The 20,525-nt window shown below is 40.2% G+C and overlaps 2 protein-coding genes across 18 annotated transcripts in view; one reads left to right on the top strand and one right to left on the bottom strand.

Moving 5' to 3' along the window:
• The window catches only part of LOC111246753 (ribosomal protein S6 kinase alpha-5-like), a 94,051-nt gene extending 82,875 nt beyond the window's left edge, over positions 1 to 11,176 (top strand). For 8 of the 12 annotated variants that reach the window (XM_022796882.2, XM_022796883.2, XM_086983693.1 and 5 more), the window contains 4 exons: positions 714 to 932; positions 1,729 to 2,364; positions 2,701 to 3,533; positions 3,760 to 11,176. In XM_022796882.2, coding sequence (XP_022652617.1) covers positions 714 to 932; positions 1,729 to 2,364; positions 2,701 to 3,533; positions 3,760 to 4,785 — 2,714 coding nt within the window. In that variant the 3' untranslated portion in view covers positions 4,786 to 11,176. The remainder of the gene's footprint in view (positions 1 to 713; positions 933 to 1,728; positions 2,365 to 2,700; positions 3,534 to 3,759) is intronic. The other 4 variants (XR_015323807.1, XR_002671790.2, XR_002671792.2 and 1 more) reach the window with 4 other exon arrangements.
• Positions 11,177 to 11,388: 212 nt separating this feature from the next.
• Positions 11,389 to 19,937, bottom strand: LOC111246755 (40S small subunit processome assembly factor 1). 6 transcript variants are annotated; one of them, XM_086983705.1, is made up of 6 exons: positions 18,877 to 19,937; positions 16,237 to 16,264; positions 15,615 to 15,689; positions 14,924 to 15,061; positions 14,514 to 14,600; positions 11,389 to 11,682 (listed from the first exon to the last, which is right to left on the bottom strand). In XM_086983705.1, the coding sequence occupies exons 3-6, from the start codon at positions 15,675 to 15,677 to the stop codon at positions 11,455 to 11,457; spliced, it is 516 nt and encodes a 171-aa protein (XP_086839831.1). In that variant the 5' UTR covers positions 15,678 to 15,689; positions 16,237 to 16,264; positions 18,877 to 19,937; the 3' UTR covers positions 11,389 to 11,454. The 6 variants fall into 6 exon arrangements, with proteins under 6 accessions (XP_086839831.1, XP_086839830.1, XP_086839829.1 ...); XM_086983704.1 differs by lacking the exon at positions 16,237 to 16,264 and having other exon boundaries at positions 18,877 to 19,936; XM_086983703.1 differs by lacking the exons at positions 16,237 to 16,264; positions 18,877 to 19,937 and adding an exon at positions 18,144 to 18,833.
• Positions 19,938 to 20,525: the final 588 nt, after the last annotated feature.

Raw genomic sequence — 20,525 nt, forward strand, 5'->3', positions numbered from 1 at the left:
CTCTTACTTTCGAATGTATAACAGTGTCGAGAATTAGTCCAAAATATCTGTCTGGTCATAGTAGCGATAATATAACCGTTTGCCAGCCGAGTCGGCCCTAATGGGTTGTAGCATCCGCTTCTCCAGTGAGTCGTGAAGTCATTGTAAAAACGCAACGATGGCTTGAGGTAGAGTACTCAGATTCTGCATCCTATCTTCGAGCAGATAAAACATCTCAGTCGTAGCTAAATTAACGTGTACTGTTACGCCTGTAGAGCAACCTGTGGGCATGTCAGTACTTCTAGACGTACCCTCGAAGAACTCTCTTTTATACTTGAGGAGATCATAATGCACGTCGTAGGCATTTTGTGATCGGATGTATCCCGATAATGTCGCTAAATTAGAATGAAACCGTATTCTCCTGAATCCAAAGCATTTAAAAAGTAACGGAAAAGGACGTAAGTTACTTACTTTTTAAAAAATAAGTGGAATATTTAAATCATTTTGTTTAAACTGCTAATGCTTGGTAGCTTCGACAAAGACAATTTAAACGAATTCTCCTTTTTTAAACTAACTTTGAATGGTACTAGCACAGTTATACTAATATAAGTTATATTTGCAAGCTGAGTCTTTCGTAGTTCATTCCTAATATTTGGTAAAACACCAAACAAGTTCGGAAGTTAAAAGGAAAAATGTGGGTAATAACACTAATGTGTATGCTTTGCTGTTTGCAGCATACGGTAAAGTGTTTCTCGTCCGGAAGATTGCTGGTCACGACAACGGCAAATTGTATGCAATGAAAGTGCTCAAGAAGGCCTCAATTGTTCAGAAGCAGAAAACCCTGGAACACACAAAAACAGAGCGACAAGTACTTGAGGCGATCCGGCAGAGTCCATTCCTCGTCAACCTTCACTACGCCTTCCAGACGAAAACCAAACTGCATCTTATACTCGGTAAGTGAACTAAACAGCAGCTCATCGGTACAATTGTCTGGATTTGTGGAATTCGGTTCTCGCTCGCATGTAATTCCTATGTAGCTCGATGTAGTATCTTGCCTCAGCCCACAGACAGGTAAAATGCTGAAACACTCAGAGACTCATGGTTCAAATAAGGTTGTGTCGAAACGGTTTTGCACACAATTTGTTAGGCAAGCAATAGCGGCATCAGGGAAAACCGTTTGAAAACGCTGCCCAGGCTTGTCGTCCTAGTGACAGCCAGCAGATCCGTCTGAAGCAACTAACCATAACTCTAACTACGCTCTTGAGGGCAAGTGTTTCTTATCCTTCTCGGGATTGTCGTTTAACGTATTCAATGGTAACGTCATCGTAAAAACGGCCTATTTATGTCTGTTCTTGCTGTCGTCCTATCAACAAAAGCCGTACACATATATATCTGCACAGGGTCACACACTTATGCTCGATACTATCACTGAGTACAACCTACATACGTGACTCACTAGTGACCCAAACGTGCCTGCCACGATTGATCGCTTTCATGTGTTGTTTAAGCAACGAGACGGCTTATTCAGTTTGCGCTATAGGGTCACTGTGCAAAACGAGCACATTGTCGCTAATGGAATCGAACTGCGCCAACTGAGGACTTCGTCGAAAGGGCTGTGAAAAGTCTAGAGACAAAAAGACCAGGGCACTTTCTACTAACTGATTTGTTGTTTATTGCTTCAATTGATTTATTGTTCGTAGTGTTAGTTCGTGCATTCTAGCTAATATGTTTTGTGTCATCTGTTTGCAGATTTCATCAGTGGCGGTGAATTGTTCACGCACCTGTATCAGCGAGACCATTTCGAGGAAGCTCACGTAAAGTTTTACATTGGTGAGATCATTGTCGCGCTCGAACAGCTGCACAAGCTGGGCATTATCTATCGAGACATCAAACTTGAGAATATTCTTCTTGACGCCGAAGGTCACATCGTCTTGACAGACTTTGGTCTAAGCAAGGAGTTTGTCTGTGACAACAGCAGCGAACAGCAACGGACATTTTCGTTTTGTGGCACAATCGAGTACATGGCGCCCGAAGTCGTAAAGGCGAGTACGACAGGCCATGACTACTGCGCCGACTGGTGGTCAGTCGGAGTGCTCACGTACGAATTGCTCACAGGAGCCTCCCCGTTCACCGTCGAAGGTGAAAAAAACAACCAGGCTGAGATCTCAAAGCGTATTTTGCGCAACCAGCCTCCAATGCCTTCAACGATTTCGAGTGAGGCACGTGATTTTATTGAGAAGCTGCTCATTAAAGACCCCACTAAGCGGCTTGGAGGTGGTAGCGGTGGGGCTGAAGAACTCAAAGCGCATCGTTTCTTCCGTGGAATCAACTGGATCGCCCTTGCTAACAAGCAAATATCGGCTCCATTTGTACCGAAGATTACCAGTAAGTAATTTTTTAGCCCCTGATGAGGTCAGCTGTGGCAATAACATGCCATGTTCTCTTTGTAGCTAGCGAACTAACTGATAATGCTCCTGTAACTTTCCCCACAAGGCAACGCGGTGTTGCGTAGTTATGAATATGGTTAGGATATATATATTAAATGTAATGACTAATGTGAGCTGATATCTACTTTCATTTTTTCTATTATATCTAGGCGTTGTGCTTCTGTCGTCAATTTGTTACAAGTGTATCACCCAAAGAAGCGCACTTCTAAAGATGCTGTTCTCTCGGGTGCCCTAACGCCTGGTGTCTCCTTTTCTATATTATTTCTGCTTATAGATGAGTTGGACGTCAGCAACTTTTCAGAAGAGTTTACATCGATGATTCCAGCCGATTCGCCGGCTGTTGTACCCAACTACTCGGAATCTGATACGGGGGATCTGTTCAAAGGGTATTCGTACGTTGCGCCGTCAGTACTATTTTCGGCCAATGCACTCTCAAAAGATCTCATGATCAGCGAAGCTCAGGGTGATGCCCGGCCCGGTCTCAATCAGCTTATTGCTGCGCGATTTAAGAACTCAACCTTTTTCCGTGACTACGACCTACTGGTTGAAGAGAGCGGTTTCCTGGGCGATGGTTCCTTTTCGGTGTGTCGAAAATGCGTCCATAAGGAGACAGGAATACAGCGCGCAGTCAAAATCGTAAGCCGTCGACTGGACACCAGCCGCGAAGTGCAATTGCTCCGAATGTGCCAAGGTCATTCGAATATAGTTGAACTCGTACAAGTATACGACGACGAATATCACACCTACATTGTCACCGAGCTACTTAGTGGCGGTGAGCTGTTCCAAATGATCAGTCGGAAATCAAGCTTCACGGAAAACGAAGCACGCAAGATCTTCAAACGCTTAGTGTCAGCCGTCAATTTTATGCATAAGAGGAGCATTGTACATCGCGATCTCAAGCCGGAAAACCTTCTGTTTACAGCCGACAAATCAACGATTAAAGTCGTTGACTTCGGCTTCGCTCGACTAAAACCAGCGGAAGAATTGATGAAGACCCCCTGCTTCACAGTGAGTTATGCAGCGCCGGAGGTCCTTAACCAAGCTCAAGACAAAACTGCACAAGGGTACAATGAGCAATGCGATTTATGGAGTCTCGGCGTCATCCTGGTATGTATATCAAATGCATTTTTTTCTGCGATTCCACACAGGGTTTTTATAGCGCGTACTTGCTTTTCTTTGATTCTGAATGTAATTACTTAATTTCTGGGCTATTCATAAGCTCCAATAGTTATTTTAGCTTGGATATTTTTTAACTAATATGAATGCGTGCCTAGTAGATAACACGTTTAGCATATACATAATGCGAGATAGTAATCTACTTTTGTTCCATTAGTATGCGATGCTGTCTGGTCGAAGTCCGTTCCACAGTCCGAGTCGAGATGCTTCTGCCGCTGCAATCATGAAGCGGATTACTGCTGGCGATTTCACGATAAATTCATCTCAATGGGACGTTGTGTCAGCCGATGCCAAGCAGATTGTGCAGGGCCTTCTGACCGTGGACCCTCAACAGAGGCTGACCATGTCGGAGCTGCGTGCCCATTCCTGGCTTCATCATCCCAACAAGAAAAACTTACGGACGCCATTAGCTACACCGGAAGTCCTGCATAGCGATCAGCGGCAGCATTTGATGGGCACTCAGAAGGCGTCGATGGCTGCATCGAAAACGGGAACCCCAGATGTTTTGGCTGCAACCTCAAATTCGGCAGATGCTCTCGCTAGTGCAGGAACGAGTGGATTCCGTGCTACCTTTGATGCATTCCATCTAGCCACCCGAGGTGGGTTCCGTCTCGCCGAAGTCGGGTCTGCCTCACTGGCCCAACGGCGCCTTCAGAAAAAGTCGGCCGGTTCAAGGTCGACCTCCACATCAACGTCGTCTTCAAGCTGTGTTTCAGGTTCAGCGTCTAGTCGTCCGTCGAATGCCAGCCCATCGACGCGTCATGTCTCGTCATCGTCATCAGGCATGCCACCTTCATGTTCGTCGGCGTCGTCAGCGCCGTCGGTGTTCACGTTCCCCGAGACAAAGGTCGCAGCGTATTTGCAGACGCTTAGCCCGTCCGCCAGCCCCGAACCTGCAGGACCACCCCGATACGAGCCTGAACCCATTCAGAGCCCTGGGTCGGATTCGAGCTCATCAAACGCACTCATCAAGGCCGAATTTACCGTTATCCAGACAGAGCCGCTTAAGTTCAAATTTGAGCTGCTTAATGGCAACGGGTCAAGCGAGCCGCTTGAAGGGTTGGCTGTAGCTGCTACGTCGACAAAAATGCTTAGTCTGGGTGGGGAGCACAAAATGATAACTCGACGACGGAAAAAGAAGGCGGATGAAGAGCTCTTTCAGGCAAAGCGACTAAAAGTATGACCCAACGAGGTAACGCTTGACCTGTTGGCGATAAGCGAAGGTGTGGACGAGAAGTGAGTAGAACATCTGGAATTGTGCCTACCTTTTACTTAAACTGAGGTCGTCCACTGAACATAATGTATATAACGCAACGTACCGATACAGCCGATATCTCTTAGACAATCTACGGGCCATACTAGGAATCGTAGCAATCGCTCGAGCTCGTCGTAGGCAAGAACAAAACGGTGGACGAAGTTTTTTTAATAGTGTCGTTGTTGTCTCATTTGTTGTCAGAGAGGTAGATGTAAAACTGTACATTGCAAAAAGGGCCCTATGCTGTCATCGCTGAATACGATTGGCATCGTGACTGCAGATAGAACGCATACGTAACATTTGTAAGTGAATATACACAGAGCACATGAACATACACACCCGCAGAAGTTCGACATTAACAGTGTTACATTACAATCAAGTACTTTACGAACGGTGTACTGCTGCCTGTATAGGTTTTACGCGTACGTTTACGTCTAATGTTAATGACTACACAATGAAAAGGTAATAATATTAATATAATAATTAAAATCTTATAACAATAATTGTCTAGGCTAATTTTGCACCTGTGCCACGTTGCGACGGACCGCATGTGCTACTAGAATTTTTGAATTAGGACAAAGGGTCTACTTGCCCCTTCTATATGCCCTTTTAGCTCTTCCTCGTCAAAAGCAGCCCGCGTCCGATTGAAATAAATTACCGGTCCTTAAAGTGTTACTACTTAATTAATTCTAATTGAAGTGAAGATGTTAGATTTTGGTTATGGTAAATGGTTCTATTCGGCAAAAGACTATCGTGCTAACGAACACAAAAGGTGTAGAAAAATAAGCGTTAATGGGAGGATACCATAAACGCACCGTAAAAACCAAAACATTTTTCTTGATCCTCTTCCTAGACGAGGGGCGCGCTATTGAAAATGATAATAATGCTGGTGGTGGCTCATTGAAATCCAGTAGTCGTCGTCGTCGTCGTCGTCGTCGTCGTCGTCGTCGTCGTCGTCGTCGTCGTCGTCGTCGTCGTATGTGAAGAGCGCGAACCAGCGTACGTGATCGAACGTGATATAAATGTTCTGTGTGATATAGTAGCACTGATGAAGAGGATGGAAGTCGGAGCCGTCAGTGCACGCGTTCACGACAAGCTGTGTGTGAATGCGATAGGGGACCGAAAAAGTATTTTGCTGTTATAGTTGTAAAAATGATAGTCTAACAATCAGTGAAACGTAACGAACTCAATTTGTGTCGCCTGTATGCCTGAACGCCACCACGAACAAGTCGGCTGTTGCTGCCGCTGCTAACTTCTTATGGGTCGTCGTTATGGCTGTTGTTGATCTTGTTCTTGCCGATGACGACGACGACGGGAGATTAGTGACGGTCAAAGCTGGGGGTCTAGTTTTAACATAAGCTGTGTCGCCGCTATGTCACGCCACTGTTGTTTAGATGAATGTGTTTCCTTATACTTGTATTGCTACTCTTTGTATTAGTATTTGCTTCCTATAGCACATGTGCTGATGAAAATGACCGACAGTTGGTTGGAGGACGAGGCGCCTGCGCTGTGATACACACATACATCTAGAGATGCAATGAAAGCTAATCTATCAAATGTCGAAGCGAAATTAAGGGGGCAAAGCGAACTGTTGACATGGCAAAAGTCAGCCATAAGCTACGAAGAGATACGAGTGCATTCGACAGACGAACACTAAACAGAAAGTTTAAAGAACAAACAATGAACGCGTCGACGAGAATGTCACGGCTTAGTGAAAAACTCGTTACACTGTGTTTGTTATAATTTATATATAAAATAAAAAAAAACATAACTAAATTATTGCTAATTGCTAACCTATAATGAGTGAACCCACTTTTTTCATTATAAAGTAGCTTGATTGGCATTCATTGCTGCTAGATCACTGAGGCTCAATCGGGTAATTCAATCACGCCATCTACGTCCACGGGCGAAGCAGTGCGTGTAGACCTTGTCGAGCGCTTTCTGTAGTATCGCCTTCAAAGAGCCATCACTCGATTTCCGTGTTCTTTAGCCATCGTCATTCTTATCTAACGGCGTATGCTAATTTGAGTAACGTCTCGATACTGACATAGTTGGCGGACGGTTATGCGCTTCCCTGCGGCGCTAATGTCTTGTTTAGCTTAACTTCCTCCACAGCCAGCAGGGAGTACAGCGTACAAGCGAACACGAACATCTGTCACTGCAATGATATCGTGCAATATTTTCCTGCTTAAATGCATTCGTATACATACGCACTAGAGAGGATATACATTAGACACAGTTTATTATCAAATACAATGGTCAACATCCAAATGCCAACCATAAATCACCGCTCTCTCTGTCTCTCCAGCCGAGATGGATCAATTGCTGTCCACTAACTTAATAGTCGGATCAATTGTCTCAAATGACGGTTATTTCTGGACCAAATCTTATTGTAAAGCTGAAAAGTACGTGCACTAACCTAAAAGGGATGAAAACGCCAACCACCACATTGCAAGGGTGAAATTTGCTAGGTTAGTAATTGCGAAGAAATAGTTAAAGTAGCTCTTTCCGCCGGCCACTAGTTGACACGATACGTATAAATTTCATATGATTATATTCAAATCAATATAAATATAGCAAATGACTGTATCTAGTAGTTTGTTAGGATTAACAGCAATAGGCCTTAACATGGACACGATTAGCGTAGTCTCCGTGTCAAGCCGAGCAAATTTTTCACGAGTTCATTTGTAGCCTATCCATCCAATATGATAATTATCTTAACAGTTAACAAGTCACTAGTTTTATATTTGAGGAGGCAGCGTCTGTGTCCACAGCCCCGGACTGAGTTACGGCTGTTACACCGACTTGTGTAGAACAAACAGAAAATATAGAATAGAGAGAGAAAACTCTAAGATCGTTGACTAATTACCAGGTGTATTGTACAATAATAATTGTAACAATTGCGTAACGCAATTACATAGATGCAAGGATATTTGCCGGGAACTGACGAGCGCAACAGTTGGCCACCTTTGAATACCGTTGCGAATGGCTACAATATCGCAATGAGAAATAATGCTGCCCCTGCCTCCACAAGCACGACCTTTGACTCATCTTCCAACACGAGTTCTTTAGCCTATAGCGGCGAAGACGATGGTGCTACTTGTTACTCTCTGTTGTTTCGTAAGCGCGCATGCTGATACTATTCTGCCATCCGCAAAGACGCACACACCTGCCTGTTTATCACATGTTTACCCCAGTCCCCCTTTTCTGTGCTCTAAGTTGCGTGTAACAAAAGGCAGGAAAAAGCCTAGGTATAATTCGAAAGCAATGTTCGTTGTGGTAATGATGCTCGTGGGTGAGGTTCGCACGTGGTGTTGCATATGAAAGATGATGATGATAATAGTGATGGTCGACAGGCAAAAAACCTTGTTACTAACCTACTTTTTTTCCTCATGTGAGACGTCGACAAGGACTGGAATAGCGATATCGGACGAGGAAGCAGAGTGAGTTATAAACACTTGTTTGTGGAAGCAGCAGAGGCAGCGACGGCGCCAACAATGATATGGTAATAAAGGTGCTATTTCTCGAGCAATTTCAAAGATCGAACGCTGCAATCGAGTAAACGCAACATATTTGTTGAACTAACGCCTTGATGACACAGATGACGAATGCGCGACGCGTGATAGGATAAAATTATTAGGATCAACGGTAATCGGTTATTGCGGCGATGATGACGTGCTAGCGGTAATCGGTTAACGTTATTGCTGGTGTGCTTGTCATTCCTGTCTTGCAGGGTGTTGATAAAGAAAAGAGAAAAATTAACACCTGTTGGCTTCATAGCGTACACGGAGAACAGACAGAGCCATTTGTAAGGATTACTCATAATGGAGAAATCACGTAATCACCATGTTAGTTATGATGCTGGTCTCAATGCCCTAATAATGGAATTGATCGTCTGCCGCACAATCGACACCACGTATAGACACAATGTGCTACAGATGTATACGTGCACTTAAAAACGTCAATACATGTTTCAGTACAGAAAAGAATGGACGGTCTGTGATGGAGGTTGTTTCTCGCAAGATCGAAACAAAAGGCGCATTTCGCTTGATGAGCTTGCGAACTGTTGTTTTATTATGATAGAAACAAGACTTCAACCGATCGCATATGATCTAATAAAAGCATGAAAATATTAGTGACAATTGTAATTTATGTGTATATTTGTGATGATAAGTCGACATTACAGAATAACAATGATAACAACTAGATGTGTTGTTAAAATGTTATGGAAAACGCTGATCCAGCGCCCTGCGTTGTTCGTGCAACAGTTTCTTAACGATTTGAAAAAGCACCTACAATGAAAATAACCAAGTGATCTATCTGTACACATACTGTTGACCAAATTAACCGGGCCTTGCGCATTATCATTATTACTATCGACAATCGTTATCTATTCTATATACTGCATTGGATGTAAGGCTTTTTGCTTGCCTTTGTTCGTTCGTCATGTTGATAGAATCCCTTTCTCTACCTAATTCTTGCTAGCGCTCGCTTGCGAATGAAAATCAGAAAAGGGACAAAATGTTTTTATTCCGAATCGAAAGAAAGATAAAACAAAGATGGCAAATCGGCAAAAGTGTCACCGAAATGTAAGCTATGGTGCAACAATAATCGATGTATTTGAGCACGGTATGTTTTGTTTGAAGAAGCCGCAAACAATCGTAATGAGATCTACGTTTGAGAGTATAACAGGATGGCTACAAGAGATCGATAGCATCAGCCTGTAAGGAAAACACCCTTGATGAGCGGAAGAAACACAAAGACGGTTCATTTATAGGTATCACCCGACAACGACAAACGAAAACTTGGAGATGGTCTAATCATGAACATTTGAATTGAAGTTGGCGACCTAACTGATCGGAAGCTGTGAAACAATTTTCATGTAAACGCATAAAGACTAGAAAACAGAAAAGCTGGAATTGGCTTGTACAGCTTAATCATATTGATTATTAATATTTTGTAACCTATTATAAGAACATGCTCACAACATTTACCACGCTAACATATAACGAGAATGATCATATCTAATACTAACAACAAATTAACTACAAGAGACCGTAATAAGGGCAGCAGCAGCAAACATGATCACAATTGTAACAACGATGACAAATTTGACGAGAGTTAACGCATTATATTTTCCGTATATGTATATGTTAAATTAAGATGTTATGTATATTAAAGTTAGAGAGCGGCATGAGAAAGAGAAAGAGACATTATACAGTTACAGAAAAATATTATCATTAAATTAACTAAAATGGATAACGTCATCCTCATCTCCTCAATACTAGCATGAACTACTATTCGATACTACTGCTTCATTAATGATATGAATAAACTCTCATCGACGTGACGTCCCCGATTCTTCGAATTAATAATAATCTTTCTGGCACGAATATGTATTTTCTATCCACTAAGCGAAATCCTGCGAGCTCAAGGGACACTTGCTCTTTCTCCTTCTCTCATTCATTTTTCCCTATTCGTATTGTACTATACATATAAATATATTCTATACATAATACATAATTAGGCGTCGTTCGAATATTGTTGCGCGTTGAAGGATGATGGTGTTCATGCTAAAACAGCAACAATGACTGTTAAGTAAGTAGTTAAGAGCAAACTATTAATGAGGAATGGAAAATGTGAAATCTATAGGGGTGACGAGTATAAAAACATCCGAGTGTTTGTTTCAATACATTACAGCATAGACAGACAGCACAGATTTGACACACACAAAAATGACAAGACTAAAATGGCCAATGGGGTTTCTCAAACGCATGCTAGCTAATTATGGAAAATGGAGTATCATCGTTAACTGTAGGATGAATAAGGACAACTGCGTACATGCTTCGCTTTGAAGCGAAAAATGAATAACAATTGAGTATAATGAAGCAAATGAGACATTGATATAATGACAATAAGTAACGATGTCATAAATGATGTCAAAAAAATATGAGTGGATGATGCAACCAAATCCCCATGTACCTTGGGCATTGCTATAAAATGGCTAAGTTAATTAATATTATAATAATAATAAGTAATAACAACGGTAATGCTAATAATAACAACAAAGGGAGAGAGGAAGAAAGAAACGTTATGAATTGCAGAAAGAAGCGAGACGCAATAGTGGCAAATTGCTAGTGCTGCTTGTTTGCGGATGATGTTAACGAAGAAGCTGAGGAGCCCGTATGAAACAATTCCAGGCGAAATGGCGAACAAGAACATAGTGGGAGGAGGTTCAAGGAGGAGACTGAGAAAAAAGACACATGATCGCAATGACGAATAAAGTTATATATATTTTGTTATTTATTGTATCAAACAACATACTGTTTTCAACCTGTTAGATTAAAAAACGCAGATATTTAAAGATTTTGCTAAGTTCATCTAGATGTCAGCAAGCAGGACTAGTTTCAGTAGTTCTATTACAGAAACTAGTATTCAAACTAAATGAACTTTTGTCTACAAATTACAAAAATACCAATTATTCGGAACTACAAAACAAGCTTAAAAGGCGAAGCTAACGAAAAGTAGAAATTTTTATCAAAGGCGAAACTTTTATTTCTGTTCTATCATATATACAATGCGACAACAAGGCTCATTCTACCTTGGGGCTATCCTCCCCGTAACTTTTCCTTGTTGCATCTTTTGTGCTTTCATTTGAATCCTCTTGAATGTTTTCCTCGTATCTTTTCCAACAATGAGTTCCCCGTTTCGTAGCTTTCCGTACCCTGCCGTAATGTCGATCGACCTCTGCTTTTTACTCTTTCGTTTCGATAACTGTGACTTGATCGTTGATTTTTGACCCATCATCTGAAAATGAATGAATAACTGCTTCTCTCGTATGTGCTAGCAAATTAGTTAATGCATAACATTTCTTTCTTCTACTCTTTAATTCTAATTTGATAGATATTAAGCAGTGTAATCGCATTAGCGGTACAATAAGATACTACTGCTAATTCATAGTGACTTTCCGAATTCGCCTAAATTTTGAAAAGGACCTCATTTAGCACAGTAGCATGACCTACAGCGACGATGGTGGTATCCGTAATTAAAATTACCCTATTATATACCTATATACTGTATCTTGATTTCTTGGTGCGACTATTTAGTTGATTAAATAACTAGCGACTTTTAGGAAAATTGCCTTTTCGCAGGAGGGATCCTCTTTAATAGCAAACAGTAAAATAATAGTATATTTACTATCGATAATCTTGGACCCACTGTCAGTTTCATATATCAGAGATTTTGCTGGCACCTCACCTGACTACATGTTAAAATTACCTGCAGTATTTAGAGTGTCATTGTGAATGTAGGTCTTAAACTGTACGTTCTACGTGAAAAAGTAATTCGGATTTCTAAGCAATAGAAATGAACTTGCGCGACTCGAAATATCTCGTTTCATAGCTTCAAGAGACGGCCTTGGAGGTCCCTTGCTCTAAAAATTATAGTAAATAATTTTGATAAAGGTTATACTAATATAGCAAAAGAAGCGATTCAGATTAAAACCTTTTGTGCAGTCCGCACTTACCCAATAAAAATACTGTTCGCTATAGACGCAGGTTGTGCCAATTTAAATAGTAATAAAACAGCAAATACAATATACAAATTCACTTTTACCCATTAAAAGTACGGTCTGCAGTCAGAATACTGGGCCAGATGGGTTGAACCTATAGAAACAACTGGGGCTTACGGTCCATTACCGCTGATCTCGTTAAAATAATCGCAACGAAAAGATATTTCAGACGATTCCGTCAGTTGGTCGCATCTACATAGCTGACATAAGGCCTTCGAGAAAGTGCAGAAACACCGCACACGCTACACGAGCCCATCAGGAGACTAGTCGCGCGGCCCACAAAATGATTAGTAAAGTTAACCTTCGAAGCGCCTCAAACTAATCCAAGAAAGACCATCAGAAAGTACAACCGCTGTGCTCACTGACGCAAGAAACGTATCACCACAAAAGCGATATTTCCTAGGTGAACACAACTACATCATCTGCCCAGATGTACAGTGCAGAGATCCTTGCACTTTTTTTCTGCGAAGTGTCATTCTCATCTTGTTTAGAGTGCCAATTAAAGCCATGCTATCCCCATGATGAAACCTTAGCTATAGAGCCGCTCATGTGATCCGCGATATAAGGCGTACTCTCGATTTTCAGGAAAAGCCAGGACTCTATCTCAATGATAGTAAATGTAGGAACATATTTTTTTAATGCCAGTGATATAAAAAAAGGCTGCAATTCAAATTATAGTGTACTTGCTTCCAAATGCAAAAAGTGCTGCAACCATCGACTTCGAAATTTTAGGCGCACCTTTAACCTCCAAAGCCTAGACACGGCCCTATAAAAATGGAATAGCTTTTGGATTTTCGGTGTAACTTCTTGAAACCCATCGAGCGCTGTTGCTCTTACGACCAAGTCTGTGTCCTTGAAGAACCCCGTACTTTTGCGATGCAGTATTGCACACTTTGCAATAGGTCCTCTGTTACCATTCGACAGTCTTTCGAAAAACACTTACTTTATTACTCAATGTAGGCCTTGACCAAAAAAAACCAAGAACTCGGCTTACGCTTGTGAAAAGTGCACGAAATCGGCATTAAAATAGTCACTGATTGCATTTTGTCGATAATATTAGTCGCAATATTAGGTCAATGATATAGGTCCACAATTTGTTATCCGGAGGTCAGTCAGGAGACGAAAACACAGTTGGAGGTACAAAGAAGGATTACGAGATCTATGCCAAACTTTCCGCCAATGTATAGAGTGTTCGTTTTACAATCTATTTAGTAAAATAGTGTAATCCATACAGCCAATCGAATAAGGCTGTCGAGAATTTTCACACATTGTTAAGTTCGATCGCTTATCGAATCGAAAAATAGCTCTGCATTAAAACTAAATGTCTGCAAGTGGTTCAACAAAGTAAACATTCCAGAGTAATAAAAGCGCTACATTTCTTCGACACGATTACGAAACAAATGACAATATAATGGAATAATGCAAGCAAAATATACTGCTGCAGGTATAAGAATGGTTCTCGGATGAGAACTATACCCATATATATGATAAGACTCTATGTCACATAATAAAGTGTATTTTTAAGGTATTTATTACTAATGGTGTTGAGGTCCTGCATTAGTTTGGAAATTCACTGAACATGAACCCAATAAGGAATCAAGTATGGTATCGAGATGTCGAGAACGAGTTAGGGCCGAAGAAAAAATTACGAACGCCTTACAACGTAAAAATACTCTACTTCTAGTGTGGCCCAGGACCCATGCCTGAAGAAAACGGATAGAAGATGCAGTCAGAGCATGCCAACCGAGTACCGCAGTCGAAAGTGGAGGACCAAACTCTAGCCTCAGCAAACTTCTCCCCTTTCACAGTATTTTGAAATTCTTTTTTACCGACAGCGTTGCCACACGTCCTATTGTTTTGAAGCCAAGGGAGGCAGCTTTCACACAACCATAAATGCATGTGCGTACTAAATTCGGTAAAGGTGTCCTTGACCAAATTTAACAATGTGTGAAATTTCTAGGTGGCTTTAGTGGCCAATATATATATAGTCATGTAACCTATTGGCACCAGTGCGTGCGATTAATGTAGATTTCAACGAAAATAGCAGCATCTACCAGCCGGTATAACAGCCATCAAAACCACTCACGCTATGAAGTGGTAAATGTTGTTCCTCCTTTTGGGCTTTGAGTTGTTCCTTAAGCTTCTTGTAATTCAGGTATTGGTTTTTAGGTGGCTGAAAAGCACACACAATTAGCAGTTAATTGGTATCCTTTATGCTTCGCTAAAAGTGATTGTATTATCCTTCCTTTAAATATCTCAACTTTTCCATTGGGATAATCTACACGATTTGAAAGGTCATTTTATCTGAATACTGTGAATTTATTATATCAACAAATTATTATACTAAAAGAAATTACGGAATAACATCCAGTTGTATATATTTTTATGCATATGATAATGAAATAAGATTATGTCCTTCATTCAAACTAAATCGTGATGAACTGTTTATAGAAAAAATGTTCGATAGCAATGTAGGTTTCTACTACTTGTTCATACCTTGGCTCCGAGTTGTACCAGGAGCTTCTGTTTAGCGTTCAGTCTCCGTTCTCGTTCCATATCATTGTCGATTCCAAATTTAAGAACTTCGAAGCGCACTCGTTCAACGTCAAACTCCCCATCATCCTTATCCTTTTTCTGAAAGCCAAGTTACGTAAAGCAGTTGGCAGAAGAAGAGTGCAGAAGTGAAGTTATCTGGGGGCTAATACACAATACTGTGAGTGCGTTGCTATGGTAACCATTAACATACGGCCATTACTGATGCAAATCTCAGCATTGGCAAATGGTTACCACGCTGTTTCATAAATTAGTAAAAAAAAACCTCAGATAAGTTAAACAAGACTTAACCCGATCTGTTAGTAGGGCGAATGCTTGTTGCTATATTAACAAGAAAAACCCAAGGACTTGTCGACACTGCAGCAATAACACGTTAAAATATTTAAAGGTTTAAAGATAAATAACATCATTTATTGTTTTTCGATCCTTACTTTTACAGCATGTTGTTTAGTACTTATGAGGTTAATCCATCTTTTTAGGATAAATTCAGTGCCAAATTTGTTTTTGGAGTGTCAGGATATTGCGCAATAATGCACTACATCGAGTAATGGACTCTGTGAAATAATGTAACAGATAAAATGTAAGCCATTTGCTGTCGGTTAACAACCTTTCTCACGGTTTATCAGACACCTACCTTAGTATTACGCGCCTTCGACTTATTTTTTTCAAGAACTTGTGCTCTAGCATCGGCCCACATTTGCGAGAGGCGCTGTAAGCAAGGAAGCGCAAATAATATTTTATTTAATAATATTTAAATAGTACTATGCCTTCTTTAAAAGCGGGAAGATAAATATTTAGAAATGTAAAGTAAATATTCACAATAATGTACGCAATCGAGTAAATTTTATGTACGCGTTCGAAAAAATAAGAGACAATTAAAAAATAAAAAATCAAGGATGCATTCAACACAAAGCTAAAAACGGATTCCGCGCACTCTGAAGGTACTTCTTAAAACCAATAACAGCTTAATTTTACATATCGCTCACTAATGGATGCACTTCCCTGTTACAGATAGTTACTGCTTAGCTCTTTAACTCTTTGACCTATGTATAATTAATTTCTTAACCACCCCTGACTGCAAATGAATGAAGTTGACTAATGGTATGTGCTGCGCGTTAATTGTAATTTGGCGAAACTTACAATTCACGCGTATAGGTAAAAATGTATAGGATAAAGAGACATAATTAGAAAGCTAGATTAACAAAAATTTAAATTTCTGAAAAAAAACATTTTTAAGATAAACAAAGGTAGCTTACCTTGTGCTTGATAGCCGGCTCTTCAAACCTAACAACAAATGGAGCTGACATTGTTTTCTCGAGAGGCAAAAATATTTCTTAATTACAAAAACGATGACGATCCAATATCGCACAGTACTTAATCGTTGAATAATATATTATGCATTTACTAATTAAGAGATCTAAAAAAGAGCATTTCATAGAGAACACACCAGTATATAGCACGTCTAAATGATCTGTTTGTTGTGTTGGTAGCACATGCTGGTGACGATGCGGCTGCGCCGGCTGGGAGTGTCGAATTTTCGATAGAACAACAGCTCACGAAAAGAGCTCTCGCACATTAAGAAGTTCTTAATTTCACATCAACGAGAAACTTAGCCATATGTTGTATTTAGTCTTTTTTTGTGGAAAAAAGTGACACTGTTTTACTATATTCCTACGAAAGCTAGTGCGCGACATCGTAGATGATGCTTTTAAAAAAGGTCCTGTAACTGTTTAGCTGACTTTTAACGAGGAAGAATTATAATCAAGACATAAGCTTATCAATGTATAAGTATCCCAAGTAAAGCAAAAATCTATTAGCTAGATTGAGGATATATTGTTTGTGATTCTATTCCAATCACTATCAGTTAACATGCAAGTAGTATAATTTTTTAATTCCTAAATATAAATTTTTTACTGATTGAATGTTTAGTTTCTTTATAAGAATCGGATAAATAATTTATAAATGATGCAAATATGAAACCACGAAAAATATACAACGAAAGATGGCAACGTAGGCCGCTTTGTTTTCTCTAACAACGAAGCATTAATTCAAGACTTGAATACTATCAAGTGGTCATCATTTCTAAGATGCATAAAAGCCAGAAATGTAACGCAATTCGCGATGTTTCTTCCACCAAATGTCGAAAGGTCGAACTATTTGACACACAATATTGTTTCTTTTTGCATTTTATCAAGCTTTTATTAGGCCATAAAGAAGCAACCATTTCAGCTGTCACAACGTTATGTTTTCCAAGCCAAACTGGCAGTAGGTTTTGTAAAGATCATTACGTAGAGTTCTATTACATGACTACCCTGCGGTTCTATGCGTGAGAGTGAGATTCGGTTATACGTGTTACTACATTTTAAGGATGTGTCAAAGTGAGTACCTTTATAAAGAAATTTAAAGTATTCTGTGGTATATATATGACGAGTTAAGGCATTTTATTTTTGTGTCATATATGGTTGCGTTTAAAAACAATTTTGGCAACTTTGTTAACCTGACGCACGATTTGGACAAAAGAATATCGTCGACATATCCATCACACTTCAGGTGATGAGGATCTGAATTTATAATAGATAATTATTTACTCGAAAATCATGCATAAGCACAGTAGTTATACAAAACCCAGTACAGTTGGCTTCGGAGAACGATGCACATTATCACCGTTCTTTGTCACTTCTTGAGCAAGATAACAAATAATGGAACTCGTCGATTTGTTAATACTTGGGCCATTAGAAGCCTGAATTTCATATGAACACATGACAGATAAACCATCATTTTTTTTTCGTCATCATTATTATAATAAATTATTATCATGATTTAATAGATGAGCATCCCATTCTTATATCTTAAGTTAAATCATAGCCTTTCCTTGAAAGAAAATAATTTTTTCTTTTACTTTGATAAACGACTGACTTTTTCACGGAGAACCATTAATAGTCCATCTAATGCCTTTAACAAATACACTGATATATTTTTCTCATCAGTGGCACCAATTGTTAAACCAAATGGCACCAAGACAACATTAAGCAGATTTTGACCTAGATAGTCCCACCTTTTCCTATATATATATATATATATATATATATACACGTCTATTTATCGAGCACGCCTGACTCTGTCGACTTCTTCATTACGCTCTGAATACTGAAAGACCATTTACCATAGTATCGAGTATTTATATCAGTTCACTTTGTTTCGATGCCAACGGTGGGATGGCTGTCCATATGGCCGAACTCACAAAAAACTTGCGACTGCATAGTTGGGACAGACTTCTGATGGCGTTTGGCTAGCCGAAACCCAGGCAATGGCCTGAATGGCTCGGTATTTTCCAGCTTTCATCAGAGTCATCCGATTTCACAGAGAACTATTTGTTGTCTGGTGGTACAGAATCTTCTCGATAGAGGTATTTGTATTAGAGTACACGCGGCTTTGCTATGTGTTAGCTCATGGGCGAAGGCCGCGTAAGTACGTCATCAACAGCAGATCTGCGAATCCACCGATATAGAAGGAAGGACATAAAATCTATTGGGGAGAGGGAAGAGTCTCTCTGTGTGGGCCTGTTGCCGCAGACTTGTCAAAGACATAATTGATTGTGTCAAAAGACGAATCTGTATGCATACACAATTTTAACATTGTCACTTGTTCGTACTAATCAATACTTGGATTTACCTTATAACTGATACCTTGTGCTTATCAGAAGTCGAGACCTTTCATTAGGCTATTTACGATAAGCTTGTCACGCTGAGTAAGCGTTTCAAACTATAAGAAAAAGTATTGTCACGTAACAATTTTAAGTGTTCGGCAAAAATACTATCATTCGAAATTCAGAGTCCACATTTTGAATGTTGCTCAAATACTGAAACTAAATATTTTGAGGAACAAATAACGAATACCTGTTTTATCCAGTATAGAAAAGGCACCGACCGTAGCTGATGTGGTTTGTGTAGTGCTCAACAATTTACTTTAAAAAGAGCAGCTCGTTCTCTTCAGTTATTTACTTCATGGATATATGGCCTATTTACAGAATTTATATATATACATTACACAACAATCCTTGTACGTAAAGGTTTCAATACAGGCAACTCTATGTATAAAATGAGTTTGATGGATCTTTTGTACGGACGCCAATCAGGAATACTCAGAAAGAAGTTAGTTTGTTTCATATCATGCTGCGAATGTTGTTTAGATGTTACTATCAGACTAAACTGTACGCGCAATTAATCTATAATGTTAAAAAAAAACGAAGATTGCGCATGTGAGTGTTTGTATCACTGTATGCACGTCATATATACCCGCGCTAACGTGCAGTGCACGTCGCTTACTATAATGCCTGATCCCCCGAAGCTAAAAGTTGAATCCGTTTTGTGTGAGTTTATTGACGATCGTGTCATAACAACAGTAACAACCACCACAACAACAACAACAAACATGGCAAGGTGACGTACGCATGTTAAAAAGAATGCTTGTTCTTAGCCGTCGTCGAGACCGATGTAAACTAACTGGGTGATCTACTTCGATACTAATGGACCATGACAGGCTTGATTTTGCGCACTACCGCTATTGCTTTGTGTTTTTCGTCTTTTGTTTATATATTTTTATGGATTCTTCACAAGTATTACAACGCTAATTTTGACTAAAAAAGGGGCGCGTCCTGTCATGTTACTGATTAGTAAGAATGATAACTAGGCTGAGAACACGTTGGGCCCGATTTGCTGGAGTGGGTCGCCGAAGTCTGCGACTTCTTCGGGTTGCGTTTCAAAACCATCCCTACCGGTATATGATCAGCTGCACATTTCCTCTGATGCTTTTGGAAAGACTACCAGAAGAGGCTAAACTAGAGGAGAAAAGGAAAGCCAAGCGAAGCCCGGAAGTTGTGTGCAGCATTCGAGGATATTTACCACAATCATTAATGACAAATATGCTACCATATACGGATTCAGCCAAAATTAGGCTGATGAAGCCAATAAAAAACAAAACTGAAACAAAGCGACCTCAAAAAAGTAGACCAATTCGATATAGCCTTCGATTAAGTTCTCCTCTCTTGACTGGTGCAGTGGTCAAGGCCAAAAAGATCTGTCCAAATGGCAGGCTTGTATACGAGAGAAAGCAGCCAAAACTGAAAATGGTCACAACTAGTATCTTGCCAAGAAGACGAAAATGCACTCGCATAGTCACTTCCTTCCCTTACAATCTTCGCTTTAGAAGGAACGTCCGTCGCAATAGCTGGAGAGGAAGTCACGACACAGCACAACTACGAGAATGTAAAAGTATCACAATCACTCCCTATTGTCTTCGTTTTCGAAGAGATAACCAGCACAGCAAGCAGGTATCCAAGTCTCCAAATACAACGAGGAAACGACCCAGAACGAAACGCAATCGTAAGGCAGAACGGGTGTCACCGAGAAAAAGTCCTCGCCTTCTTGCTCAGCGATTCGTCCTCACCGGTGACGAAAATGACTCTTTCGATGATGAAATCTCTCCTCCAAGGTATAGAAACCGACGCTGCTTGCTGCTTTCGGATGAGGAGAGTGGCGACAAAAAT

Source organism: Varroa destructor, unplaced genomic scaffold, assembly GCF_002443255.2.
Source record: "Varroa destructor unplaced genomic scaffold, Vdes_3.0 BEIS01000003.1, whole genome shotgun sequence".
Lineage (NCBI taxonomy): Eukaryota > Metazoa > Arthropoda > Arachnida > Mesostigmata > Varroidae > Varroa > Varroa destructor.

What these genes read in the sequence shown, in the direction of transcription:
- LOC111246755 (XM_086983702.1), bottom strand. Translation starts at nt 16,287, where the DNA reads ATGTCAGCTCCATTTGTTGTTAGGTTTGAAGAGCCGGCTATCAAGCAC. An exon ending in AGCCGGCTATCAAGCACAAG is followed by an intron (nt 15,690 to 16,236) that starts GTAAGCTACCTT and finishes CCTTGCTTACAG; the next exon opens with CGCCTCTCGCAAATGTGGGC. An exon ending in CGAAGGCGCGTAATACTAAG is followed by an intron (nt 15,062 to 15,614) that starts GTAGGTGTCTGA and finishes CTTGGCTTTCAG; the next exon opens with AAAAAGGATAAGGATGATGG.